The sequence below is a fragment of the Zootoca vivipara genome, chromosome 4 (genome assembly GCF_963506605.1).
Source record: "Zootoca vivipara chromosome 4, rZooViv1.1, whole genome shotgun sequence".
Classification (NCBI taxonomy): Eukaryota; Metazoa; Chordata; class Lepidosauria; order Squamata; family Lacertidae; genus Zootoca; species Zootoca vivipara.
In genome coordinates this window covers 10,179,786-10,207,158 of record NC_083279.1, presented here as the reverse complement: position 1 = coordinate 10,207,158, position 27,373 = coordinate 10,179,786, and the positions used below count along the sequence as shown (strand labels likewise).

The 27,373-nt window shown below is 40.4% G+C and overlaps 1 protein-coding gene across 12 annotated transcripts in view; it reads left to right on the top strand.

Annotated features, from left to right (window-relative positions):
- MYCBP2 (MYC binding protein 2) overlaps nucleotides 1-27,373 on the top strand; it is a 136,213-nt gene that overhangs the window by 107,864 nt on the left and 976 nt on the right. For 9 of the 12 annotated variants that reach the window (XM_060273339.1, XM_060273338.1, XM_035116062.2 and 6 more), the window contains 27 exons: nucleotides 1,853-3,499; nucleotides 4,031-4,200; nucleotides 5,286-5,530; nucleotides 6,643-6,810; nucleotides 7,506-7,663; nucleotides 8,351-8,550; nucleotides 9,200-9,349; nucleotides 10,190-10,350; nucleotides 10,494-10,650; nucleotides 11,461-11,685; nucleotides 12,397-12,462; nucleotides 13,612-13,851; nucleotides 14,115-14,213; nucleotides 15,184-15,264; nucleotides 15,981-16,247; nucleotides 16,390-16,673; nucleotides 17,171-17,267; nucleotides 17,798-17,917; nucleotides 18,846-18,947; nucleotides 19,566-19,694; nucleotides 19,837-19,969; nucleotides 21,134-21,237; nucleotides 22,525-22,713; nucleotides 23,687-23,794; nucleotides 24,922-25,131; nucleotides 26,402-26,509; nucleotides 26,628-26,793. In XM_060273339.1, coding sequence (XP_060129322.1) covers nucleotides 1,853-3,499; nucleotides 4,031-4,200; nucleotides 5,286-5,530; nucleotides 6,643-6,810; nucleotides 7,506-7,663; nucleotides 8,351-8,550; nucleotides 9,200-9,349; nucleotides 10,190-10,350; nucleotides 10,494-10,650; nucleotides 11,461-11,685; nucleotides 12,397-12,462; nucleotides 13,612-13,851; nucleotides 14,115-14,213; nucleotides 15,184-15,264; nucleotides 15,981-16,247; nucleotides 16,390-16,673; nucleotides 17,171-17,267; nucleotides 17,798-17,917; nucleotides 18,846-18,947; nucleotides 19,566-19,694; nucleotides 19,837-19,969; nucleotides 21,134-21,237; nucleotides 22,525-22,713; nucleotides 23,687-23,794; nucleotides 24,922-25,131; nucleotides 26,402-26,509; nucleotides 26,628-26,793 — 5,784 coding nt within the window. Of the gene's footprint in view, nucleotides 1-296; nucleotides 399-1,852; nucleotides 3,500-4,030; nucleotides 4,201-5,285; nucleotides 5,531-6,642; nucleotides 6,811-7,505; nucleotides 7,664-8,350; nucleotides 8,551-9,199; nucleotides 9,350-10,189; nucleotides 10,351-10,493; nucleotides 10,651-11,460; nucleotides 11,686-12,396; nucleotides 12,463-13,611; nucleotides 13,852-14,114; nucleotides 14,214-15,183; nucleotides 15,265-15,980; nucleotides 16,248-16,389; nucleotides 16,674-17,170; nucleotides 17,268-17,797; nucleotides 17,918-18,845; nucleotides 18,948-19,565; nucleotides 19,695-19,836; nucleotides 19,970-21,133; nucleotides 21,238-22,524; nucleotides 22,714-23,686; nucleotides 23,795-24,921; nucleotides 25,132-26,401; nucleotides 26,510-26,627; nucleotides 26,794-27,373 lie in introns of all 12 variants that reach the window. The other 3 variants (XM_060273342.1, XM_060273335.1, XM_060273336.1) reach the window with 2 other exon arrangements.

Genomic DNA, 27,373 nt, shown 5'->3' with positions numbered 1-27,373 from the left:
GCTGTTTCATTATTATTATTATTATTATTATTTAATCAACCATTTGCTTCCCATGAGAATTTGGGCTGAGGTTTTCCCTAATGTTGTCTTGAAAAAATAACATTAATTTATTATTTTGGAGAAGAGTAACAACTAGAACATTTATTTATTTTTAATCCTTAAGCGTAAGCTAAAAATGAATTTGATTATGCTGCAGGAAAGTTGTGTCTCATCAGAATTGCTTGCTTTGCTTGTTTTATCTTTGCTATTTCCCCATTGAATCTATGCTGCTTCTGTGCCACTGTTTTCCACTATAGAAACTCCATCCTGCTGCCTTGCTTCTCGTGAGCGCATTTACAAAAGTAATGATGTAGCTGGCCCTGCTTCTGCTATTTCATCTCTCTCTCACAAGCTAAAGGGTGGGTATGCATGCCATTGTAGACAGGTTATTCATAATTTGTTGGAAATCCATAAGTAAATGTTTTCCTGCTGAGCACCCCATTTCATTCACTTGAAAAAGGTTTGCTGTTCTTAAGTGCAATAATTTAATGACTTACTATAAATGTGTGGTATCACTACTCAACATTCATAAACATGTGGTTCAGAAATCACTCCAGTAGCATTCGGAAATATGTGGAAATGATTATTTGCCTCCTTGTGGAAAGGGAAGTAATGCAATATATTTATTTTAATTTACAGTGAATAAAATGATTTAGTGTCTTGTTTATATCTAAGCAAAAATAGAATAGCATTCTTTACATACTTGGGACACAGTGTGCTTTTATTTGGGGGGGAGTACAATTGAGAAGCATTATATGTGCTCATTTATTTACTAATTTATTTTTAAATAATATTTATATCCCATTTTATAGCCCCACGGGTGCCCCAAAGTAGCTTACAGAAGATTTTCAGACTAAAAGCACACTCAAAATTAATACAGAAACAGAAATTGCACCATGTCCATATAAAATCAGGATTATTTAAGCAGCATTCCCAACCCTTCCCCCTGTCCTTTCCTGATGTTAAGCCAGGCAGGAACTCCCTCCAAGTTCCTCAGTGACAAGTGAGTAGGACTGAGCATCTAGATCTCACTTTAGATCACGGTGGAATTGGTCTTGCCTTTATAGCAATAGCTGTGGTGAACATGACTTTTGCAGATTATGCCTCTAAGCTGTTCTTTAAATTGTAATTGATACTTTTGATGTATATATTTTAGCCAGTTGTAGGTTGTCAGATGAGCAAGGTTTAAGAACCTTGATACTAGATAGTGCAATTCTGTTTAATCTAGTCACTAATTGTTTTGGTAAAGTTATGTCAGTTAAAAGAAAAAAGGCAGGACATTAGCCTTTTCTCTGTGTCTTCTTGAGGTAGTGTTGTTATGTATAGACTGTTGTTTTGAATATGTACATAGTAGTCCTAGTTGCAATCTCCTTCCTGTAGGAGGCAGTTAGTACTACAACTTTTTAGCAGGGAGACCCTCATATAGGCTTGAATCCAAGGGTCATTTCTGCTCCTGTTCCTAATTCTGCTAATTCCCCAGTTGCACTGCGTCCTCCCACCCTGTCCAATTCCATTCCATTCTAGAAGATCTGTTGACCCTCAGAAGCAGTTTGGTGTATATCAAGGAGAAGTCAAGATAGTCGCACTGTGCTGAGTTCTCATGCTTTTCTGAATCCAACCAATAAAGTATTGAGCTCACTGTTTTCTCTCTCCTATCTCTATCTATCTATCTATCTATCTATCTATCTATCTATCTATCTATCTATCTATCTATCTAGTATAATACCATTCTCTACTCCTATCCTGCGTTGTGATCTTTTGTATTATAAATGAGCACTTTCCCTTTAATGTCATTCTAAAATGTGCCATACAGGTGACAGAGTGAATTTCACTGCAGCTGCTAGACCAGTTTCTCCAGCAGGGAAATCCGATATGGCATCGAAGTACAGAGCGGACAGCAGGTCATCTAAACCTGATAGCCGTATGAGCCACCAAGCTACAGATCAGAAGAAGCCCAGGAATATAGAAAGCTTATCTGCGAGCGAATCATTGATGCTAAAATCTGACACTGCAAAGCTGAGGTCAGATTCACACAGCAGATCATTATCTCCAAACCACAACACTCTGCAAACCTTAAAATCTGATGGAAGGACAACATCTGGTCTGAGGGCAGAATCTCCAGGGCCAGGAACTCGATCCTCTTCTCCAAAGACTATCTCAGCAGGGAAATCTTGCACATCTGGTGTCGGTTCTCGCCGTTCCTCATCTCCTCACGAGAAGACCCTGCCTCAGAAACCTTCAGCCCCAGTGAAAACAAAGCTTGATCCACCTCGGGAGAGATCTAAGTCAGATTCATACACACTTGACCCAGACACCCTCCGCAAAAAGAAAGCACCCCTAACAGAACCACTGAGGGGAAGGTCCACGTCTCCCAAACCAAAAATTGTTTCGAAAGATGGGAAACCTGCGGCTGAAACCGAAAACCGAGCCCCTTCCCCTCACGTTGTGCAAGAAAACCTTCACAGTGAAGTTGTTGAAGTCTGTACTTCCAGTACCTTAAAGACCAATAGCATTACAGACAGTACTTGTGAAGATAACTCTGAATTCAAGAGCGTGGACGATTGCTCAAACAAAGTTCATTTCAGCATAGGAAAAGCGCCGCTGAAAGATGAGCAAGACACGAGAGCATCTCCCAAAGTGAGCCGCAAATGTGCAAATAGGCATACAAGACCCAAAAAGGAAAAGTCAGTGTGCCTTTTCAAAGGCGATGGCTCCAGACCAGTAGAGCCCGCCAAACAAGCAATGTCTCCGTCTGTGGCTGAATGTGCCCGGGCTGTCTTTGCTTCTTTCCTGTGGCATGAAGGAATAGTCCATGATGCAATGGCCTGCTCGTCTTTTTTGAAATTCAACCCGGAACTTTCGAAGGAGCACGCACCCATTAGAAGCAATCTTGGCCAACAGCCTGCAGAGGAGAAAGAAACCAAGCTGAAGAATAGACATTCCCTGGAAATATCTTCTGCTCTGAATATGTTTAACATAGCCCCTCATGGGCCTGACATATCAAAAATGGGCAGCATAAACAAAAACAAGGTCCTCTCTATGCTCAAAGAGCCTCCTCTTCATGAACGATGTGAGGATGGAAAAAGTGAAGCTACCTCTTTTGAAACTACCAGTCACCATCCTATGAAGTCCAAGTCTCCTCTTCCTTTAACCCTTCAACACCTGGTAGCCTTCTGGGAAGACATTTCTCTGGCAACAATCAAGGCAGCTTCTCAGAACATGATTTTTCCAAGCCCCGGGTCCTGTGCTGTGTTGAAGAAGAAAGAAAGCGACAAAGATGGCAAGAAGTCCAAAAAGGAAAAGAAGAAGAAAGAAAAAGCGGAGGCCAGACCGAGGGGAAATCTCTTTGGTGAAATGGCTCAGCTTGCAGTGGGAGGACCAGAGAAAGATACCATCTGTGAACTGTGTGGGGAATCCCACCCATACCCAGTGACGTACCACATGAGACAAGCTCATCCAGGTAAGATGCTCATTTCACAAAAGTGATTTTTTTTTTTTGCATCAGGCAAAGGACCCTTGCTGCATATGGCAAAGAGAATGGGAACCGACCCAGAGGTGTTTGATAGCTAAACTATAGACATGGTGGCAGCAGTCGTGTTTTGTTTCATCATGTGTTCACCCTGTTCATGTAAAAACCAAAAAAATGTGGGATCTGTATGGGTGTGGGGACCTGAACTGGGTAGGAGGGACAACACACCTTTTGATCACTACATTGTGATCTTGCAGTAGATACCTCAGACTTGAACTTTACTGCACATCAGCTGATGCATGGTGATTTCAACCCTGCTTTCCGTAGGATTAGGGAACTCAGCTCTGCAGCTGACCTAGCCACGTCTCTGTCTGCCCCACACCTGGCTCACAGGCCAAAGGTTTGCAACCCCTGCTTTGAAGACTCAGCTCTCTCTGACTATATAGCCAGACAAACCAAATAATGAATTTAGAGCTTACTATTAAACATGACTTCATTATTTTATTATTTCATTATTTTAAGGTTGTGGCCGCTACGCTGGTGGACAAGGCTATAACAGCATTGGACACTTCTGTGGAGGATGGGCTGGCAATTGTGGCGATGGTGGCATAGGAGGAAGCACATGGTACCTAGTCTGTGATCGGTGCAGAGAAAAATACCTCCGTGAAAAGCAGGCAGCAGCAAGAGAAAAGGTATTTCTAATCTGTTTCTTGCTTTCTATAGCAAGACTGTGGAGTTTCTGCAGGAATGCCCTCTAGGAATAATGTACCTTTGTTCTCCTTACACCAGGCACCCCCAAACTTCGGCCCTCCAGATGTTTTGGACTACAGTTCCCATCTTCCCCGACCACTGGTCCTGTTAGCTAGGGATCATGGGAGTTGTAGGCCAAAACATCTGGAGGGCCGCAGTTTGGGGATGCCTGCCTTACACCAACCTAGGTGTGTTCTGCATGCATTATTCCCTACTGTACCTGGAAGTCTAAGAACTCGCTGGGCTTTGGGGTTGCAGAAAGTGCATCTTGCATCTAATACTGCACTTCACGTGCATACCTTACATCCAGATTGTAAATGTCTGTTTCCTTGACTGTTTGTATGAATTGCTTTCAGAAGACCAGGAAAGCAAGCTTTTATAAGTTGGAAAATAGTTCTTTCAGGCTGCCCATGCCATTAAAAGACTGAAATAGAAGTATGGCAAGCAAGACAGTGGCTAACGATCACACAAAATGTGGGCTTGTAAGTTTAATGAACTTACTTGCAATACTGCTGTTTACTGGGCTAAAATCAAAAAGTCAAAATTGGGAAAAGAATGTGATCCTTAGACCTGCATTTGTCATCTGCCACAGTCACAGAACTGTCACATTTGGGTGTACTGAATTCTCAGTGCTCCCATTTTCCACATGTGACACTGAAAGAGAGAAAACTATGCATTTATAGTAGGGGTTGCTGGTTCTGCTATCAATTCTGTGTTGTATCTGTGGAATGCAAGAATAATTTCTTACAAAGGCATATAAGCTGTTCTAAGCCCGAGGGAGATGCTATCCTGAGAGGCCAAGATTGCCCTCTATGTGATACTAGGAATAGAAGTTCACATGAAGCAAACTTCCACTTTCAATTGCACATGCTGGTTGAGTAGTGAAGAAGGGATGAAGTATAAGCAGTGGAGCTCTGGTATAAGGTGAGCTAAAGCTGCAGTGCGTAGCAAGGGTATTGTTCCCTCTTGTTTGACCCTGAAGTCCCACTGCCATGGTCACGAAGAAGCATTATTTGTCTCCCTGTAGGTCAAACAGTCTAGGAGAAAGCCAATGCAAGTTAAGACACCTCGTGCCTTGCCCACTATGGAAGCCCATCAAGTGATCAAAGCAAATGCATTGTTCTTGCTGGCCTTGAGCAGTGCAGCTGAGCCCAGTATTCTGTGCTACCACCCTTCCAAACCATTCCAGTCACAGCTTCCGAGCGTCAAGGAAGGCATCTCGGAGGATTTCCCTGTTAAAATGACTTGTCTCTATCTTCAGACGTTAGCAAGGTAACAATAAACAAATACACATATTGACCCCCTCCCAAATGTGCCTTAATACCATTAATAACTCTGCTTTTCTAAAATGCATTTACTTTGTCTTGAGATAGCAATAACTTTAAAACTCAAAATTTACTGTATTGGTGTTAAGGGTAATCATTATTGCTATTAGGGCAAGGATTCCTAGTTTAAAGAAGCAATCTGTTAATTAATTGGAATCACTAATTATAATCATTACCTTTGTGTGTGTTAGATTATTTTCAGTAAATAACATTCAGCTCTTTCAAGCATGGCTGCAGGTGGGTTTTAAAGTTTTTAAAAGCACATGTTAACTGTCTTGATGATTTTTTTACTATATTTACCTTCCTTTCAGTCAATGCTCTTCCAAAGAGATCTAGCTCATTTCTGAGTGTCTGATGTTCCTTTAGATGTCTGTGCTTTAAGAAGCCTGTTTGCAGTACTGAACTTTGTGTGTGTGCGCGCACGCACAATCACATAGCATTCAGACCACTTTAAGAGTTCATTGGGCACGATGGAGTGAATATCCTCCGAAGATATAGAATGTAAAATCTCATAAGAAAATAGACTATACTGGAAGTAACAGATTATGGCTGGAGTCCATTTTGTCTTTGCTTCCACAAAGAGAAGCAGCTGGATTCTTTCCAGAGATCTTATTGAATTTCCAGGTAAGATCCTTTGCTGGAAGTCCTGCTGCTGAACCTCCCTTCCTTGGAAAAGGGTGCATATTCAGATGGCACTTGCAAGGTTTGTGTATTTTGAACCTTGCTGACTTGTTGCTCAGCCTGTCATCCCACCCAGCCTTTACCTCTCAAATTAGGAAAAAGGGGAGTTGTAAAAGGAGACAATAATTTAGAAAGCTTCCAAGATTAATCAGAACTTAAATGTACAGGCATTTAGCCTGTGTGGTGGTATGCTTTTGACGAGCTAGTGTCTTTGGACAGTTAGTTGAAATACAATGTCCCAGGTGTGTTTAGGTAACCATTAGGCAAAATGATAGTAATATATCATTTTTTGTTTGGTTTATGAGATGATTGGTTGATGACTGACTGGACCAAATAAGCCCTGGCTTTACATAACATGTGGCGTCTAATTCTTTTCAGACATCATCATGAAAACTTTGTTGGCTATCAAGACGACAACCTCTTTCAGGATGAGATGAGGTATTTGCGCTCAACTTCAGTACCTGCACCTTATATATCTGTTACTCCTGATGCCAGTCCTAATGTCTTTGAGGAGCCAGAAAGTAACATGAAATCCATGCCACCAAGGTATTCCAATGTGTATGTTAGTATGTGTTGGTGTGCTGCTAAACTGTGATTTCTTTATTTGTTTGCAATTCTTTATAACACTACTTTGAAAAAAAAGCATCAAGAGACCATCTTATTATACTTACTGAAACCAAGGATAGTGTGAAGAATAATTTATGTTTACCACCTTTTTTATAAGCTCAAGAAGAAACTCTGATTTCTTGCCCTAACCTTCATGAGCTTTCATCTAGGGTACTGGTAATCTAGTAAAAATGGTAATGTAATGTCTGACATAAAAACTCTTAAAAGGTTTATAGAGTCTATAATTTTGTCAGAAATAGGGCTGTTGATTGTTTCATTCTAGATAAGCTTAAACCCTGCTGCTGAACATCTTAGAATTTGCAAGATAGTTTTTAATTTTCTTCTGTGGACCAACACAGACATAATGCTTCCCATCCCTGAATTAAAGCCCTCTTCCATGCAAAAGCCTCTTAACCACAGTATGTGATCATTTCTGCACAATGGTTAATGCTAATCAGGGTTCACTCCTAAACTGAAATCTGTTTTGGAAACCTTAGAAATCCAGGAGCAAGAAATGGTTGATAGAACTCACGAGCTTTCCCCCTGTTTGTTACTAGGAGATATACTTAAATTATTGGGTTGCTAAAATGCATATACCTATAAAGGTGTTAATTAATGCACTGTCATCTTTCTAGTTTAGAGACTAGTCCCATCACAGATACAGATTTAGCAAAGCGCACAGTTTTTCAAAGGTCGTATTCAGTCGTTGCATCGGAATATGATAAACAACATTCCATTTTACCTGCACGAGTAAAGGCTATCCCCAGAAGGAGAGTCAACAGTGGAGATGCAGGTAAGGTTTTAAACTTTGCCAGCTGTGAAAATATTTTACTATATGCTACTTTGCTTCTTAGTGGTTTCAGTGCAATCCCAAATATGAGTTTTGGTGCAGAGCACCAATCAGAACTTTCTAGTTTTAAGTGGCAGAGGCTTTGGCATGAAGACTGCCCCCAGTCATCACAACACGTTCTCAAAGAGACATGGCTGGTGCCTTCTTGCTTCCTTCCATCTTGGCCCTCACCTTAGTAGCTTCAGGAAAAGCTTTTCTTTTGAAAGAGTATGAGTTAGGCCCATTTTTCTTCTTCATTTGTTTCTTTATTTTCTCCCTACGGTGTTCTTCTTTGGCATTTAATTTTATTTTTGGTCAGTATTGATTCAGTGAGCCCCTTCACCATTATGCACAATGGACACCCCCCCTTTTAAGTGTTCAGCTTTCTGCACAGCACATCCAAAAGCAGTGTCTGTCTGAGCCAGAACATCCAAAGTGTAATATCTGATGAATGTAAAAGGTTGCAGCCAAACTGTTTGCCTGAGAATTAAGATACCCATTCAGTATAACCAACAAGTAATGTTTAGCGTTAAGTGGTACGTCAGATTATTTGTACAAGTTTCTGCTTTCAGTAAATTAATACTAAGACACTAACCTTCTTAGTATATTATTAACTCTCTAATATGTATGTATTTTTATGCTTTTAAATAGAAGTGGGGTCCTCTCTCCTGAGACATCCATCTCCTGAACTTTCTCGGTTAATCTCCGCCCACAGCTCTCTTTCCAAAGGAGAGAGAAATTTCCAATGGCCTGTTCTGGCATTTGTAATCCAACATCATGACTTGGAGGGACTTGAAATTGCAATGAAACAAGCTTTAAGAAAATCAGCTTGCCGGGTGTTTGCTATGGAGGTATTTAGTGCCTTAATTATCATCCGAATCAGTGTCACATCAGTAATTCATTCTCTTGGTCATAGCATTTTTTCCAAAGTGTTTTATCATGATGTGTGAATGTAGGCAGCTGGACCTAACTTCTGAGTAAACTTGCTTAAGTGTGCTAGGTTAAGGTATCTAGAATGCCATCTATTTCTGGTTCCTCTGTATAGCTAGCTGCCTTAGTTGCACATACATTGCTATCAGAATACAGTCAAACCTCATGATACGTCCGCTTCAGGTTGCGTGTTTTCATCTTGCGTCCCGCGGCAACCCAGAAGTACCGGAATCGTCCGTAACACAAGGTTCCACTGTACTGACTTTTCTCTAAATGTGACTAACAACCAGTACATGCAGTTTATGCAGTTACTTGCATTTCAGTTCAACACCTGTCACTCCCATGACAGGTTTTCTGTTTTTCTTACTACTACTACATCATCAGCCAGCTAACTGCAGATGTCTGTAAAAATAATAATAACAGTGCCCTACATGTGTCTAGATTGTCTTTCTATCATGGATTGCACAAACTGCACGTGTTTTCTACAAAATACTATTGCATCCTCTAAAATTTGGAATCGCCCCTCCAGTTTTCCTCTGCACTTAAACTTCTCAACTTTTATGTTTCTAGGCTTTTAACTGGCTTCTCTGCAATGTCATTCAAACAACATCTCTTCACGATATTCTGTGGCATTTTGTGGCTTCTCTGACTCCTGCCCCTGTGGAGCCAGAGGAAGAAGAGGATGAAGAGAACAAAGCAAACAAAGAAAATGCTGAGCAAGTAAGTTGAAGTGCTTGCAACTTATAGTTCACTGTGTTGATGTACTATGGAACCAAGTGCATCACCCAATCACCTAATATTATCTCAGCAGACTATAATGCCTGTGAACACAGTGTTTCAGTGAAGATTAAAAATAAATACAGTCATACCTCGACATCCGAAGGTTTCGACTTCCGAAGTCAAAGCCTCTGGAAGTCCTCCCGGCATGCGCGTTCTGCGCCTGCGCAAAGCGGCGCGCACGGTTGGCACATGCGCAGAAGCGCAAAAACGCACTTCGCATATGAACCGTAGCGGCGCTTTGACAACCGCAAACCTCGACTTACGAAGGCGACCACAGAACGGATCGTCTTCGTAAGTCGAGGTACCATTGTAAATAAGAATTTCATCAGTTTTCTGTTTAACAGGCAGGTTACAACATTTGTAAGAAAAGTAGTTTTGATTATTTTTAATCTGAATTTATTGTGACAAATGACCAATTTATACCAGCAAAGCATAAAATAGATAGCATTCTCTATATAAGACAAAACTAAAATAAAAAATAGAAAGAATATTGACTTAATATTGATCAGAACCGTAAGCTAAATCACGTGACTTTTGTCAGAGTCCTCATCTTAATTGCAGTGCAGAAAAAAACAAACTATCATGTTGCAATATATGTGGGTGTGTAATTAAGCAGACGCCTATTAATTTTATTAAGTTATGCATATACAATTTTGAAAGCTTTTTTTCTTATTGTAATAGAGCCTCAGATGGTTAACATAATGAGAACAGCTAGACTGAGTGTGCCCTTACTTCAAGAGGGCAGCTGTTCAGATGTAACTTACGCAATTTGAATTTCAGGAAAAGGATACAAGAGTCTGTGAGCATCCATTGTCCGACATAGTGATTGCTGGTGAAGCAGCTCATCCTTTGCCCCATACTTTCCACCGTTTGCTACAGACCATCTCTGACCTCATGATGTCTCTCCCAAGTGGAAGTTCATTGCAACAGATGGCTCTGAGGTAGGTGCTAGATACAGAAAATCTCCTTTAAAAATTGAGCAGAGGGAAAGTAAACATATACCTGTATATAAAGCCTTTTTTTCCATTTGGTTCATTGGATGCATTTAAACTGGAAAAGGGTGGTTATTAACTTTTTTTTTCAGATGCTGGAGCCTCAAATTCAAGCAATCGGATCACCAGTTTCTGCACCAGAGCAATGTCTTTCACCACATTAACAACATTCTGTCCAAATCTGATGATGGAGACAGTGAAGAAAGCTTTAGTATCAGTATCCAGTCTGGCCTTGAAGCTATTAGTCAGGTAAGTCGTATCTCCCAAGTTTCCATGGAGGCAATAGAATAGATGAGCATATCTGACTAATCAGAAATGCATACAGTCACTTTAAAAAGTTTCAGAAGTTTCACAAGTTGATATTTCTCATTTGTGTAGACTAGCGGTTTTCAACCAGTCTGGGGTGCCTTGAAGGATGGTCAGGGGTGCCCATCCTCTGATGGCCTCTTGCATCTCTGCCTCCCAAAGGCTTGCACAGCCGTTTGTTGTAGCAGCCCTGGCTAAAAGCTCCATAGGCAAATGGTGCCTCTGGGAGGCACCTCTCTTGGGGAGGGGGGGTGAAGCTCAGAGACCAGGACTCACAAGGAGAGGGGAGAGGAGGCTGAGGGAACACGCACAAGGGAGGGTGATCGAAAAAGGGTGAGAGGCTGCCAGCTCTGCAGGCAAGGGGTGACATAATTGGGCTCCTGAGCCCCACAGGGGTGCTGCAGAAAGAATGTGGTTGGTCAAGGGAGCTGTGGACTTAAAAAGGTTGAAAACCTCTGGTGTAAACCTATGGGAGGAAATACAGGTTGTGATATGTGGCTAAATGGTGTCAGATAGCTGCATCTGATTTTTGGATGTGCTGTCTAGTCTATACACATGTTAATAGAATCAGTGTCTTTATTCTTACTTTACTTTTTAAAGAGAACCTTCAAACTCAAAATCCCTGTCTCATTTCATACCTGCCCTTCATTTAAAGTAATCAAGAAAGAATGGTTTGTACCACAGGAGTGACATGCTTTTTTTGCTTGTGTTTTTTTTACCTCTTTGACTCTGGAAACTCCACTGTTTTGACAGGAATCATGTATAGTGATTTGTCTAAAAGACTTAACCAGCATCGTGGATATTAAAACGTCAAGTCGCCCAGCCATGATTGGTAGTTTGACAGATGGGTCAACAGAAACCTTCTGGGAATCTGGAGATGAAGATAAAAATAAGACTAAAAACATTACCATTAATTGTGTCAAAGGAGTTAATGCTCGCTATGTGTCTGTCCATGTTGACAACTCACGGGATCTTGGGGTAAATCATATTCTGTGTCATATTTCTACATGAATTTTGTTGAAACAAAGAATAGCAGAACTTGTGTGTTCTCATAAATTTGCACTGCTGTAGAGAGTGTAGTTATAAAATAGAGTTAGATCACGCTGTATCAAACATTCTCTGTCCACTTCCGCAAGGGCTCTTGAGCTAGTGGATGGGTGAATTTTAATGTTGTGCAACAGAGCAGTCCAATGCCACAGTTGCACTATTGTAAATGCATTGTGCAGTGAAGTTACCAGCAAACCTGTTCATGCATATTCTTGCACAACAGTCTACCACTGTCATGAAGCATTTCACCAGTGGAACAAGCATGCTGCTAAGTTACTTTAATTTAGTTACTACTTTGAATACAACCCATCGGATTGAGTTATTAAATCCTTGGTTTAGAAATGCAGGGATCGTGAATTCAAAAGGAGAATCCTTTATACATCATCCTGCATATAGTGCAGACCTACAGAAGTGAGTTGACAAATTATAGAATTGATAGCTTCAGTTGATTTAAACATGTGAGCCGACCCACATGAAAATGCTGAACTCTAAAGTTGTTTGGCTATCACAGCTCTGCTTTTCTTCACTATCTAGTTTCATAAAATTACATATATTCATGTCCTGCACTTTAAGCTGTGTTGTTAGTCTTATCAACACATTTAAAAACTTCTTTTTGTTTTTGTTTCATTCTGTCATCTGTAGAACAAAGTGACTTCAATGACCTTTTTAACAGGCAAGACTGTAGAAGATCTTTGCAGAATAAAGCAGGTAAATAACTAGTTTAATTATGAAGAAGAGTGCATCTTAATTCTTAAAGAATGTATGGTACTAGTTGGAATGTTATAGTTGCTTTGTATACTGCTGTTTGAATAATAATAATAATAATAATAATAATAATAATAATAATATATTATTTATACCCCGCCCATCTGGCTGAGTCTCCCCAGCCACTCTGGGCGGCTCCCAATCGAGTGTTAAAAACAATACAGCATTAAATATAAAAAACCTCCCTAAACAGGGCTGCATTCAGATGTCTTTTAAAAATAGGATAGCTGCTTATTTCCTTGACATCTGATGGGAGGGCATTCCACAGGGCGGGTGCCACTACCTAGAAGGCCCACTGTCTGGTTCCCTGTAACCTCACTTCTCGCAATGAGGGAACCGCCAGAATGCCCTCGGCACTGGATCTCAGTGTCCGGGCTGAAAGCAGTGAACAACATTAATAGATGTTTTTTAAAAAACATACAGTAAAAGTGTGATACATAGAACAGCTCAATGAAAACAAGTATAAATAAGATAGCATCAAAATTCTATCAAGCATGCCGATTATGTAATAGGATCTGATTACCATTAGGCACAGCATATTGGTGGTGGCAGAAATCTTTCATTCTATCTGGCTTCTTTGCAGGAGTAATATGTATTTAACATGCCATTCAAGGGACTTGTTTTACAAAATCTCCATAACTGAACATTAGATACCCTTGGATCATATTTGTACTATGTCTCTGGAAGAAACAAATAGACATGTGGGAAATGAACAAATGCCTTCCACCTCCTTATGTTTTGCATTTTGTCCCTTATACGTGCCTATAATAAAGGATCAGATGGCTGCAGAAGCTGAATACTGTTACAGTTTTAAATTGCCCAGTCCTGTGTACAAAGGAGGGGGGGGAGGTGCATATTTAATCTAATTAATATTAACAGTTGTTTTGGGTTGACATTGGTTGGTTTGAAAGCTCTGTCTGTGGTGATAAGCCATTCACACATGCCAGCCCTCAACTGTTGAATGTGGATGCGTGAATCAGACTATTAAATATTGGCTTTTGAACTAGTTACTTGTAAAGGCAAGTCATTAGTTGTATGTGTGCCCCTACCACCATTACCTTACAAATCTGTCTTTACATTCCTGTGTACTAGGTTGACTTGGATTCAAGGCATATTGGCTGGGTAACCAGTGAGCTTCCTGGTGGAGATAATCACATCATCAAAATTGAATTAAAGGGACCAGAGAACACTCTCAGAGTTAGGCAAGTGAAAGTGCTGGGATGGAAGGATGGCGAAAGCATCAAAATAGCAGGCCAGATCTCAGCAAGTGTAGCTCAGCAAAGGAACTGTGAAGCTGAGACGCTGCGGGTCTTCAGACTTATTACATCTCAGGTGAGACACTGAATTGCATCACAACAATTCATATTTAGCACTGTAAATTAGGCATACAATCTAAGAATTTGTGTAATTCTGTCCCTGAAGCTCCATCTGAAGCTGTTTCAATGAAAGACTCTATGGGAGCTTTATGCATGTGTTTATTTTTGACAATTGGGTATCTGCTATGAACTGCACATAGATATTTTAAAACGGTTAATGCAGCTGCATAAAAGCTTGTACGTAACACCTCTACTGTTGTTTTATCCATTCTCTAATAGGTCTTTGGAAAACTCATATCTGGAGATGCTGAGCCAACACCAGAACAAGAAGAAAAAGCTTTGCTGTCTTCACCTGAAGGAGAAGAAAAAGTACACAATGTATTTATTTGTATTCTATCATTACTATGATTCTAAAACTAGTAATGAAAGTTCTGTCAATCTCTGAGTTTTGCCATGTTGGACTGAATTCCCTTACCTAGATTATCCTTTTAATTCAGTAGTGGTTTCGCCAAATTGCTAGTAGTGCTGAATGATTACATACATGATAGAAATATAGACTTTCTTTGGGATTACTTAACTTTCAACAATAGTCAGGGAATGTTTGGCAAGATTCATAGTAAGCCATTTATTTCAGATACTTTGATTCACCAGTTATTGAACCTTGGAGCAGCCTCACTATTAATGTTTTGTTCTGATTAACAGCCACTATTTAAAGTCCATGTCTACATCCCAGTTTCTTCTTAATTCTTGTTGCAAAAAGCAGTTCACTAGGAAGCCGATGCATGGAAGCACTATCTGCAAGTAAAGCAGATTGTTTTGACTTCCACAGTATTTTATTGCTTTAACAGTAGGAACTCCTGTGTCAGTATCCAGGTCCTGCAAAAAGCAGCTACGATTCTTCTTGCCAGAAGGTCCTACATAAACAAATGCTCAATCATGTTACCATTTCCCAAAAAAGTAGAAGCAGAAGTCTCTGGCTGCAATAGCGACCCCCTTTACATGGGAGTACAGTTTCTTCTAAGTAGACATTATTAAAATGGCACTGTAATAAGATTCTCCCAATGCAAAATTCTGTCTAATGTCGAAGTCATACTTGGAAGCTCAGTTCTTCATAGAGTATTAAACTCTTACGACAAAACCAGGACAGTATTATCTACAACTTCTTCTTTTTTAAGGGGGGAAAATGTGTGATGTGTATATATTCTTCAGCGAATTTATTTTGGCTAGGTATTCTGTTTTCGTAAATGCCAGCATATGTAAGGAAAGCAAAACTCTTCTAAGTTTCGTGTTACAAAAATCAAACCGTGGAACATATGCTCACATCAAATGTTAATGTTTCCCTCTAAAGGCAACTTCGGATGCAGACCTGAAAGAGCACATGGTTGGAATTATATTCAGCAGAAGTAAACTGACTAATTTGCAAAAGCAGGTTTGTTTTCTATAGTAGCCTTTTATAGTTTTGAGCATTCTACACACCCTTGGATATGTGGTCTCCAGGGCACAGGAGAGAAGGAGGTTCAGCATGGGAAGTGGCAGCCATTGGGGAGAGGAGGGCAGAAAGTGGTTGGGAGAAAGAAGGAGAGTTTGGTGGCTGCTGAGTGCTTTTTATCTTGGACATGTTAACTATCCCGCTTTTACGCAAAAGGGGTAAAGCAGGTTAGTTTTTTAAAAGAAGAAAATGCAAACTAGGAACTTCTGGAGATGTGAGCAGCAGAGCAATTCAAAAACAGTTTTGGTAGGAGCCAGGTAATTTACTCAGCAGAAATTTAAACTTCTGTTTTGTGTTTTACGAATTAATTTAGGTCCTATTTATTGAGCGTCTGCAGATACACCACATACATGTGGCGATCTGAAAGAGCAAGCCGTGGACTTAACATGTAGAACATTTTGTGTCCGCTGAAGCCTATGCATGTGCAAACAGTCCCTTTCTTCATCAAATGACTTGGGCACAGTGTAATCCCACAGAATGTTCTAATGTGGTGGGAAGGGCATAAGGCTTATTTTTGCACGGCATGATGTGCTTAAGGAATTTGATCATGGCATCACAATTAAAACACTGATGAGTTATAAATCAGCTTAATTGCACTGGAGTCACGAGATGGTTGATTGCAGTTAAATTACTTTCCCCTGTTTTCCCTGTGTTAGGTTTGTGCTCATATTGTACAGGCTATCCGAATGGAAGCAACTCGTGTTCGGGAAGAATGGGAGCATGCAATCTCTAGTAAAGAAAACGCAAACTCTCAGCCCAGCGATGAGGATGCCTCCTCTGATGCCTATTGTTTTGAGCTGCTCTCCATGGTGCTGGCACTGAGCGGTTCTAACGTAGGGCGTCAGTACTTGGCTCAGCAGCTGACGTTGCTTCAAGATCTCTTCTCGCTGCTCCATACCGCTTCTCCCAGGGTACAGAGGCAGGTTAGTGCAAAATGAAAATTTTCATACGGTATAAAGAGGCACCGTGGTCAAATTTAGTTAGTTAAAGTTGTTTATCATGATCAATTGATACATTAACTCAGACACTGAAAACGTTGACTAACTTCCTGGGTGCTTCATCTAGGTGACCTCCTTACTTAGGCGTGTGCTGCCAGAAGTCACCCCTAGTCGCTTGGCTAGTATCATAGGAGTCAAGGCGCTGCCCCCAGCAGATATAAGCGATATCATTCATTCAACAGAGAAGGGAGATTGGAATAAGCTGGGCATCTTGGACATGTTCCTGGGTTGCATTGCCAAAGCACTCACTGTACAGCTGAAGGCCAAAGGAACCACTATAACTGGCACAGCTGGCACTGCAGCTGGCAAAGGAGTTACTACAGTTACATTGCCAATGATTTTCAATTCCAGGTTAGTACCGTAGATGTCGCACCCTTTTAATGTTATTTCAGCATCACAGCACAGGGAATTAAAATGTCCCCTTTCAAAATAGGACTGCCATACGTCTGGGAATTCCTGCACATCTCTTTTGGGGCTCCTACATGCCCATCGGGGGGAATTTTACCTTTTAAAGCAAATGTCCTGGATTTTTTGGTTTTAAGTTTGTGCGTGCGTGGGTCTGGTTCAGGCTTGGGCTCTGGCGCAGGTGGCCTGGTTCTGGTTTAGGTGACCCGGGTTTGGACTCAGCAGCGGTGGAGGGGCTATCGGACGATAGCCCTAAAAAAAAAGCTCAACAACCTTTGGTGCCCAAATTTTTACCCTTTGAAATATGGCAACCCGATTTTAAAAACATGTCAAACGTTGTGTTCTTGAAGACTGCAAAATGCATTTTATTTCAACATTGTATTCTCAGGTTCTTTCTAACGCTAATTTTATACATATATATGTTTGCTTTTTTCTCTTTCCAGCTATCTTCGACGTGGCGAAAGCCACTGGTGGATGAAAGGCTCAACACCAACACAGATTTCAGAGATCATTATTAAGCTCATTAAAGACATGGCTGCCGTAAGCTTCCAGCATCTTAGTGTACAGCGCTGCTCTTGTGCTGAATTGGTCTCTGCACCCTTCTTCCCCTGCACTGAGATTTCATTTTAATTTCAGAAAGCATTATTTTCTCCCTGCATGTAAGGACCACATCAGATGGGAATAGAGCTCCACCTAGTGGTAGCATGCAGAATTCACTGTTTTCCATCATCCCATGGGTGAATATCACCACCTAGCACCCAAGGCAGGCAATGTTCAGTGTGCAGCTCCCCTGCCCCCACCAATACCTTGCTTTCCCCCCTTGCTTTTTCGGTCAAGCTTTTTCCTTTGTGAGCTCTCTGCCTTGCTAACAGAGCAAAGCCCACTCAGTGCAGACTCCAGAAAGGTAAAGTTGGTCTCGCTGGGGCAATTCGGATATATGCATTTTTGCATATACATGGCATCCCTGGAATGTAACCCCCGCGTGAGATGCAATCGTTCTGCAGTTTTAATGTACATTTCTGCACAGTGCATTATATTAGGGCTCGGTCTAAGTTGTGTCTCTTCCACAGGGTCACTTGTCTGAAGCTTGGTCCCGTGTGACGAAAAACGCTATAGCTGAAACAATAATTGCATTGACCAAAATGGAAGAAGAATTCAGGTCACCAGTGCGTTGCATTGCAACAACCAGGGTAAGAGCAGTGCGTTATTCTATTACACATTGTATCTTGCTTATTGGAGAGGTTTCTCCGGGAACATCTACACGTACCTGGGTTAGCCACCTAAGGTTTTTGTGTCTTGTGTTTGGTTTATTTGTGTGGGCTATTGTTTTTTCCTTGAGTAAATTGTATTTCTTGATATATATCATCTGCACATGAATAATGATGATCTTTAAAGGAGAAACACTGATAATAACAAAAGCATCTGATTATTTTTACTGCTGCAGCACTTTTCTGTTATATTCCCATTGCTAACAAATTAGATTTTCCTCCAAGTACATATCTGCTGCAAATTGCGTTCTGTGTGTAAATATTAGAGTTTGAAAAAGCTACTACTTCTGCAAAGATAGTGCTTTGTATACAAAAGGGGAATTATCAGTTTTAATAGCTGCACAATATTGCTGGATCTCTCATCCTGCCATCCCCTCCTTTGGTTAAAACTTTTTGTTGACCATAAAATCAGTATTTCACAGAGGAATGAAGATATATATAAACTTCACACAGTTTAATAAGAGGCAACTTAGTTGTGTACGCATGACTGAATGATATTTTTGAAAAGGAGATGACAGTGGTTGCAGAGAAAACAAAAACCTCTTTAGAATAGTACTAAATTTCCTAAATTTCTAAAATAAGTGCTCATCAGGCATGGTGTGAGGTACATAATATATAAGATGTTCACAATATATTCTGGATGCCTTTTATAAAAGCTTATGCTGGGTTTTAAAAAATCTTAACTGTCCATTAATCTTTTTGCTGAACTTTTATATGTTGCTAGAGAAAATGTACAGTTTGAAGATGGTTATGTTCAAGTCATCAATATAAACTCATTGTTTAATTCCTAGGACTAATATGGCTTAACATACTCTTTAAATGTTTTGATTTTGTCCTCTTTTTTTAATAGCTGTGGCTGGCTCTTGCATCCCTTTGTGTGCTTGATCAGGACCATGTAGACAGACTTTCCTCTGGAAGATGGATGGGAAAGGATGGGCAGCAAAAACAAATGGTAAGGAATGGGTAGCAACAAACTTTGCAGGAAACACAAACTTCAACTTTTGAATAAAACCTTAGTTTATCTACTACTGTGCAGAACTTGCAATGTGAACAGTTAAGCATGTGCTTTATGCCTTTTCTTGTGCCCACTAAGTGTTCCTGCAGTTCCTGCAGCAACTCAGCCAGTTGCTTAGTAATCTGTCACTTGTTGGAGAAGATTTGTGCACTTTTTATTTACTTTTGGTTAAAGGGGCTGATGAGAGACACTGGGTACAATCTTACAATGACACCCCAAGAATAAAAGGCTGGAAAGAAGGGTGGGGGAAGATCCCCCTCCCCACCTTTACCAGCAGGACTACATTTATTATATTTTTGAAGCCACTGATTCCTATTAGTGCCAGTTTATGCTCCTAGTGAGTGGTTTTCAACTTCCCTGTTAAGGAGATCATTGATGGAAGACAAGCTTCTCTGAAAGACAGTCTTTTTTTAGTCTTCTCTAGCACTCTATTCAAATAGCAGTCCTGGGTCACAACTAGGATTGTTCTTGGTATCACTTGATGCTCTTGCTCTCATTTTGAAAAGATATCTCTCATATTCTGCACATGAACATTTTGTTCTTTCCCCCCATCAGCCTATGTGTGATAACCATGATGATGGAGAAACTGCTGCAATCATCCTGTGTAATGTCTGTGGGAACCTCTGTACCGATTGTGATAGATTCCTCCATCTCCATCGGCGAACAAAGTCTCATCAGAGACAGGTAAAGTGTGATGTTTTCATCCTCCCAGGGTGAAATGCTGTTGTAGAAATATAGATCCATATGTACAAATATCAGCAGAGATTGTATCTTTGAATGATCTTTGATTTTGTCAGTTTAATATGTGTTTGGCCAAATCTGACAGGTATTCAAAGAGGAGGAGGAAGCGATCAAGGTTGATCTTCATGAAGGTTGTGGTAGGACCAAACTGTTCTGGCTGATGGCTCTTGCGGACTCTAAAACCATGAAGGCTATGGTAGAGTTCAGAGAACAAACAGGTAGGATGTATTTTCATATATCACTTGGATAGTTAGGATAATATAAATCCCTAATATGAGATGAAATGTTCTGTTGACTTTCTATAAAACATGGGTTTATTAATTTACTAAGAAACTCCTGGGTCTCCATTATGCACAGTTTTAACTGGATCGTCAACTCAAGCAGCAGAACTTTTTTATATAAAGCAAACATGCTGCTTAGTACTCAGCTAAGCTGAAGAGCTGATCCTAACACTTGCAGAGGTCTGCATACTATCGAAGCAAAATAAATGATAAAATAAATAAAAATGGAAGGAGAGATAATTTGTATGTGCTTAATTTGCATCATTTGCACAAGACTTGGTAATAGAAGTTGGGTTGATAATGTCCAATTTAAAAAAATATAAATTCTTATCACTATCCCTATCAATATTAATATTATGAGCCCTTGATGTAATGATGATAACACTTATTTCTGACTCTACTTATTTCTGATTTCAGTGGAAAGCACTTCTTTTGCAGAAGGTTTAAGCTCTGGTCCATGCAGAATGTTCCAAGCAGTAGATGAGGCAGGAGTGGTGAATTATACATGTCCCACCTCTGCCACCTTCAGGGCCACCAACTGCCATCATAATTGTGGCTGCCCAGCTGCCGCCGTGCTCTGGTTTTCTTTCCCTTCCCCACCCCTCCATTCCTTGTTTTGAGTCATCGTGGTTGAGGTCATCATGTTGCTGCCATTTTTTTCCAGAGCACCAAATTACTGTTTAAAGTAAATGTAAAGCTTTAAAGTAGCATAAAAGAAGGATGCACAGGGTGGGTTACACCACCGCTCATGTCAGGAAGAAATGTGTGCAACAGAGAGGCAGGGGAGGACAAGGGGGATGAAGTTGTTGGGATTAGGAGGAGGAATCGTGATGCAGTCTCATGTAGCACATTGTCCTGTACTAGGCCTGGTCTCAAGTTCAGTCTCTGCCACCTCCAAGTGAAAATTATCTCAGGGAGCGAGGCTGTTTTCACTTTCATACCTGTAGATTCTTTTACTTTGCAATAGCTAGCTTTCCATAATAGCTGTATGTACAATGCCTGTTCCTTCTGGTAAAATGGTTAACACTCGCCTTGGCAATAATAAGGGGAAAGAAGACATTAGGCAAAGAGTACTAACTTTGTGCCCCATTGTTGGTCTAGGCAAACCCACTACAAGCAGCTCTGAAGCATGCCGTTTTTGTGGCTGCAGAAACGGAACAGAATTATCAGCAGTGGGCAGCGTCTGTTCTGATGCCGATTGCCAGGTCTGTGTAAACTGTTGAATCTTTCCACCCCATTACATGAGTGCGTGAGGCAAGCTATTTATAAGTGACACGTTATTTTGATTCTGTAATGTGAGAGCTCATCCGCAGGTTGCACACACACACACACACACATAAGAAAAACACAACAACCTGCTTCTTTGTTGCAAAACATCTTTGCTGAAACTTTCACACCTTTCTGTATGTGCATTTGCAAGGGTTGCAGGTAGGGGATAGGGGAATTTTGGCAGAAAGGGTGGGGAATGCTTTAGTACTCCCACTGTCATCCTCCAAATTACCCTTTCCTGAACCTGCTTTGACGTAATTCTGGCAGCTCATTTCTTTATCTTGCATCCATTTAGCTGTATTGTGTAGCTGAGCTCTAAGAGCTTAGTGCTTCAGTTAGTTTGGCAATGAAAGCTGTACCAGAAATGGACATTTTGTGCCAAGCGTGCTGAAAAGATAACAGAAAGAGGGTGGAGACATTGTTTAGTACTTTCTAATAATTTATTTGGGCAGTAACATTCGTTAGACAAGAAAGGTCTGAATTTTCTTTCTTGGAAGATTGTAAAGGGGGTCTGGATGAGCATTTAGGGCACAACTTAGTAAAAAGTGAGATATCCTTTTGAGCTACTTCTTTTAGATCATCAAGAAGCACCGAGAGAGAACAGTACTGTTCCAAAAGCCCCTTATTGAATAGGTTCCCCTCCTTTTCAGTTTGCAACAGAGGGATTTTTCAAGCAGTGGGAAGGGAATGAAATGCATGCAGAACTGAAAGAAGGAAGTGCACAGGTGATAAATAATCCCCTCCTTCCAGATCTTGCCTTCTTCCATCATTCTTGTTTACTCACACACCTGCCTGGTACAGCTCTCCTTCCCCATGCCCTTGTTCCACTTGAAGCACCAATTCTGGCAAAGGGAAGAAGAAATTACCTCATTGGCCTGAATATAAACCACACTTTCCAAATTCCAACTGTGAAAAGTTAAAGTGCAGCTTATATTCGCAACCTTATATCGCTGCTGAAACAGCTGCCCACAAGGGCCGTCAGGGGTGTGAGCCTTTTTTTAACCCCTCCCCCCCAATTTTAAAGGTGTGGCTTATTTGAAGGTGTGGCTTATATTTGGGCCAATACTGGACTGACTCATACTGAGTCAGTAAGGCAGCTACAATTACTACTGCTGTTACCTGTTAAATCTGTAGCAAGACTTTTTCTCCTCTCTGCAAAGTTGAAATTGTTGGCTCCAACCACCTGATAGTTTATAATGTTAGTTTGCATCTTTTTTTAATAGGAGTACGCTAAGATAGCTTGCAGCAAGACTCATCCTTGTGGTCACCCCTGTGGCGGTGTCAAGAATGAAGAGCATTGCTTGCCCTGTTTGCATGGTTGCGATAAGAGCACCACAACCCTTAAACAAGATGCTGATGACATGTGCATGATTTGTTTCACGGAGGCACTTTCGGCAGCACCAGCTATTCAGGTTTGAATGTTGTGTTTAATATACAAAAGCTCTAGCTAATTCTCAAAGGTTCCTAGTTAATCAGCAGGGAGCAACTTTGTAGAAATCATGTTTATGCCAGCATGTAAACTATGAACTATTTAGAGCTGCTATTTTTGTGCTGCTTTTCCAGGTGGTGTTAATTGCTAATAATTTCTGATACAAGCATTTCTGCTGTTCTAATTCCCAGAGCATTGCCACCTGCTTTGGTTCCAAGTTGTATTTGTACTGCTCAGATGCTTAGTAGGTGGTCTTCCTTTGTCAAGTTTATCCAGTGCTGAAATTTACCCTAATGATCGGTTCAACCCCATTCCAAGTGTGCTTTATCAAGTCACCTAGTTAATGCCTTGAGTTATCTCATATGGATGGTCTCTATCGTGAATTCACAATCCTTGACTCTGCTTCTGATCAGTTTTTATTCCAAATGTCTGGCTTCTGTGCCAAATTGCATGTGCCCTTCAGTTTAAGTCAGTTTAAGCAGCTGTTGGATCTTTTAATCCTAGCTCTATGTTCTGAATAATTATAATGCAGTGTTTTATTAGTTGTATTTATTTACATTATCTACGATGTTCTTCTAACAACTATCTTGTAATTATCTACTGTGTGAGATCCAATTATGTCTGCAGGTTTGAGCATAATGTACTAGCATAGTGTGGCTTCCTGTTTCTCCCTTCCATCACCACACTTCAAGGTCTGCTTCAGAGGGTCTTCAACCCTCTGGAACATATTTTGAGTGTACATAGGTGACTGGAGAGGAGAAACCAGAAGTTATGTTGTACTAACAGACACCCATTCACACTGTGTTGGGTATCACCCATTTTTTCTTACTGTATAATCAGAGTAAACAATTTTTTCCTGATTTGCAGTTTGTCTGCTTTAAGGCAAAGCTTAATATTATGATGTGTTTACCAGGGATTATTTCTGTTAATGTATTGATAAATCTTCCTCTTTACAGTTGGACTGTAGTCATATTTTCCATTTGCAATGCTGTTGTCGAGTTTTAGAAAACAGATGGCTTGGGCCACGGATAACATTTGGGTTTATGTCCTGCCCTATTTGCAAGGTGAGCAAACGGTCAAGCGCTATATCAATACCTTGAGAAACAAACCATATTGAAGGGCCAAGAAATGTGCTCATCCGATTTTCAGGATTGAAATCAATGTGAAATTGATAATCTTTAAGAACATTACTAGGAAAGTACTAAGGACTTGATTGAAATTCTAAATTATTGATTTGCATGCTATAAACTTCATGGGAATTTAAGAAACAATTGGTGTGTCTGATAGAAAATAACCTCCAAAATAACTTTGTGCAACAGTTATGTCTCTGGACCATTACAGTAAGTGTTAACTGCTCAAGTTAGCAGTGTATGCAAAGTGTGTGTGATTTGGAAGAATTAAATGGGGAACAATTAGTGATTTAACATAATATAACAGGAAGGAGCACCCTGTGAAGGAAATGTGAAACAAATTGCACATTTTGAACAATGGAAATCACTGACATGTTTCAGTCACACCAGTAATATAAGTATCAAAAAACACACACAACTGAGTTATTGTGCTGAGGCTTTTAAATACTGTACATTAAAATAATTCTGGTTAAGGAATAAACAATATTTTCTCGCCTTTCTGCTTTTGTATACTTGCTGTTAACAAATGTCATGCTAAACATCGATGGGTGTTTTCTCATTTTATTTATCAGCAGCAATTATTTGCCACCCAATAACAAGGCTTTCTGGGTGACTCACAACAACAATCAGAAACAAATCAAAACCATAAAACTAAAATATAGAATACAGCATAAACACAACATCAAAGAATAAAACCAGTACAGCAAGCTTCTCAGCAGATCTTGAACATTTTAGGAGTTATTCTAAAAACAGTTACCGTACTAAAATGTTTTTTAAAAGGCTGGGAAAATACAAAGTACTTCCCTGGGCACTTAAAGGGCCGCAATGTAGGCACCAGATATTCCTTAACCAGGGCGTCATCACTGAAAAGGCCCTCTCGACAGGAGTGATGAGAGTCTTACCATGTTGGTCAATAGGCACCTTGCTATTTAAAATGGATGTGTGTGAACCTTTGGTTTTCATTAGTTATATGCCAGATAAAAAAATCTTCATTTTTGCCAAATGCTTGTTTACAAAATGCTTATTTTTTTACCTCCTCTTTTTTTGTGGGTTTCTAACAGAACAAAATTAATCATACAGTATTAAAGGACTTGCTTGATCCAATCAAGGAGCTCTATGAAGATGTGAAGAGGAAAGCACTGATGAGACTGGAGTATGAAGGACTGCACAAAAGCGAGGCCATCACAACACCCGGGGTTCGGTTTTACAATGACCCTGCTGGCTTCGCTATGAACAGATATGCTTATTATGTTTGCTACAAATGCAAAAAGGTATGATTTGGGGCCTAGGTCCATTGTTCAGATTAACCAGATTAGGAAATTGCTGAGGTGCTGGTATGGGTCTGCAGCCCTAGGTGAGTTAGGGACGTTCCCTACATGAGAGGACAGACTCTGGTGGACTGAGCAGATGAGACCTAACAGTGGTCAAGAAGGCAGTTTCTGCACATGCTATAGAGGGAAGTGAGGGGAAGATGGGACTCGTCAATCAGGGAAGGTAGCCACTCTAGGAGAAGGATGATTCTGATCCTAAACCTCTGCTGCCTTGTGGCTACACTCATTTGTGAGAAAGGCTTTGGAAGTAAACACTGGGGAACAATCTGTACCTGCTGCCTTGCAGGAGATCTTCGGGGGGAAGAAAAGGCAAAGGAGTAAGCCCTACAGAAATCTGTAGTGGAGTCCTTAAAACGGTTAGATGGTGCCTTGTATGCCTCCTTCCAGCAAATCCTGCAGCCAAGCTGGTGCCAGCTGCATTGCTTTGCTTTCCTCTGGGCCACATCAGCCAGGCCAAGAGTGGGGTCCTGTCATCTGGCCAGCCCAGGACCCCCATACACACTGCCCAGGAGAGGTCACTTCGGTGCTGCAAAAAATTCTGTCAGTTGTGCCAGAAATAGATATAATCTTCCATGCATGGTAAAAAGCTGATCTAAACTCTGTAAAAATATTTTAGAACATAATTCCATTATTGCACCTTTTCAATTCCAGCTTTATTTTTGAAATAAGCATTTAAAAGACTTGCAGCCCTCTACTGGTAATTTTCTATTAATAATGTAAACTTCAGCAGTTCTCCTTTCTTCAGCTCCTGGTTACATGCACCTACTCTTTCTGAACAGTGACATCTTTTGGGGGACATTTTTTAGGAAGGGAGAATTGACTAGAGGAAGTAAGCAAGAACTCCAGCATCTGGAGGGGCCACTCGTTTCCCATTCATGCTCTGTTTCTTATGAAACTACATCCTGACTACTTGCTATCCCTGACAAACCCCACCCCAAAACAAGGATGTTGAAATGTAGAAACACTCTGCTTTAATTGTTAGCACATCCGAAATTAGCCAGGTAAATATAAGACTTCTCCAGTAGTGAACCACCCTTCTGCTTGAGATCTATACTGTAGGTGGAAAACACATGGAAAAATATTGTTATATACTAATAACATGTAATCTGTTCCTCTTTGCAAATCAATTTACTTCTGAGATGCTGTAAATGAACTGTACTGTCTTCAGTTTTCCATGTCCTGATAGTCTTTTTTATGTTTTCCCTCTTAGGCCTATTTTGGTGGAGAAGCACGTTGTGATGCTGAGGCTGGCCAGGGAGATGACTATGATCCCAGAGAGCTCATCTGTGGTGCCTGCTCTGATGTTTCACGGGCTCAGGTCGGAAAACACTTTTGCTTTGATTTTTTTAGAAAAACAGCAAACAAATGTACAAAGTGAAACACCTTTTAACTCATGCTAGTTAGCTTAACCTGTGATTTCCCCCCTTTCTTCACAGATGTGTCCTAAACATGGTACAGATTTTCTAGAGTACAAATGTCGTTATTGCTGCTCAGTGGCTGTGTTTTTTTGCTTTGGGACAACCCATTTTTGCAATGCTTGTCATGATGACTTCCAAAGAATGACTAGCATTCCTAAAGAAGAACTTCCACATTGTCCTGCAGGTAACATTTTAAAGTGGTCATTAAAGGTATCTTGGAATAGCTTTAAACTCTTGGAAAAGTAGGTAGCATGCCAGATAGTCTTTAAGCAGGATCTGCTACAACATAGTTCTTCCAGATGAGTTTTACAAACGTATTTTTCTTTCCATAGATTAGTATTTCCAGTTCAGATTTTCATAATTATGTTCAGTTTTATGCATGGAGTTATTGAAAATAATATCAGATGTTTTATTCCCCCAAATAAGCAAAGCATTAAAACCAGTAGCAAAATGCCCCCCCTTCTCAAACAAATTTCACAGTACCTATTTGTACATGAAGAAAATGAATTGCAAACATCCTATAATGTGTGCTCAGTGTTCCTGGGTCAAGAAAACCAGGGGTGGGTGGGTAACTAAATCCTTTTGGAAGCCATAAATTCAATGTTGAGTTTTTCTTAGTCTCCAAGACCTCAAAGTATATAGTTTTTGTGGTTCCCTTCAACTCCCTTCTGACAAGAGGTTCGTGTTAAATGGGTGTTAAAGTTTTGCATGTCACCTGATTTGTCAAAGTGTTCCATTTTTACTCATGCCAGGTGATTCTTACA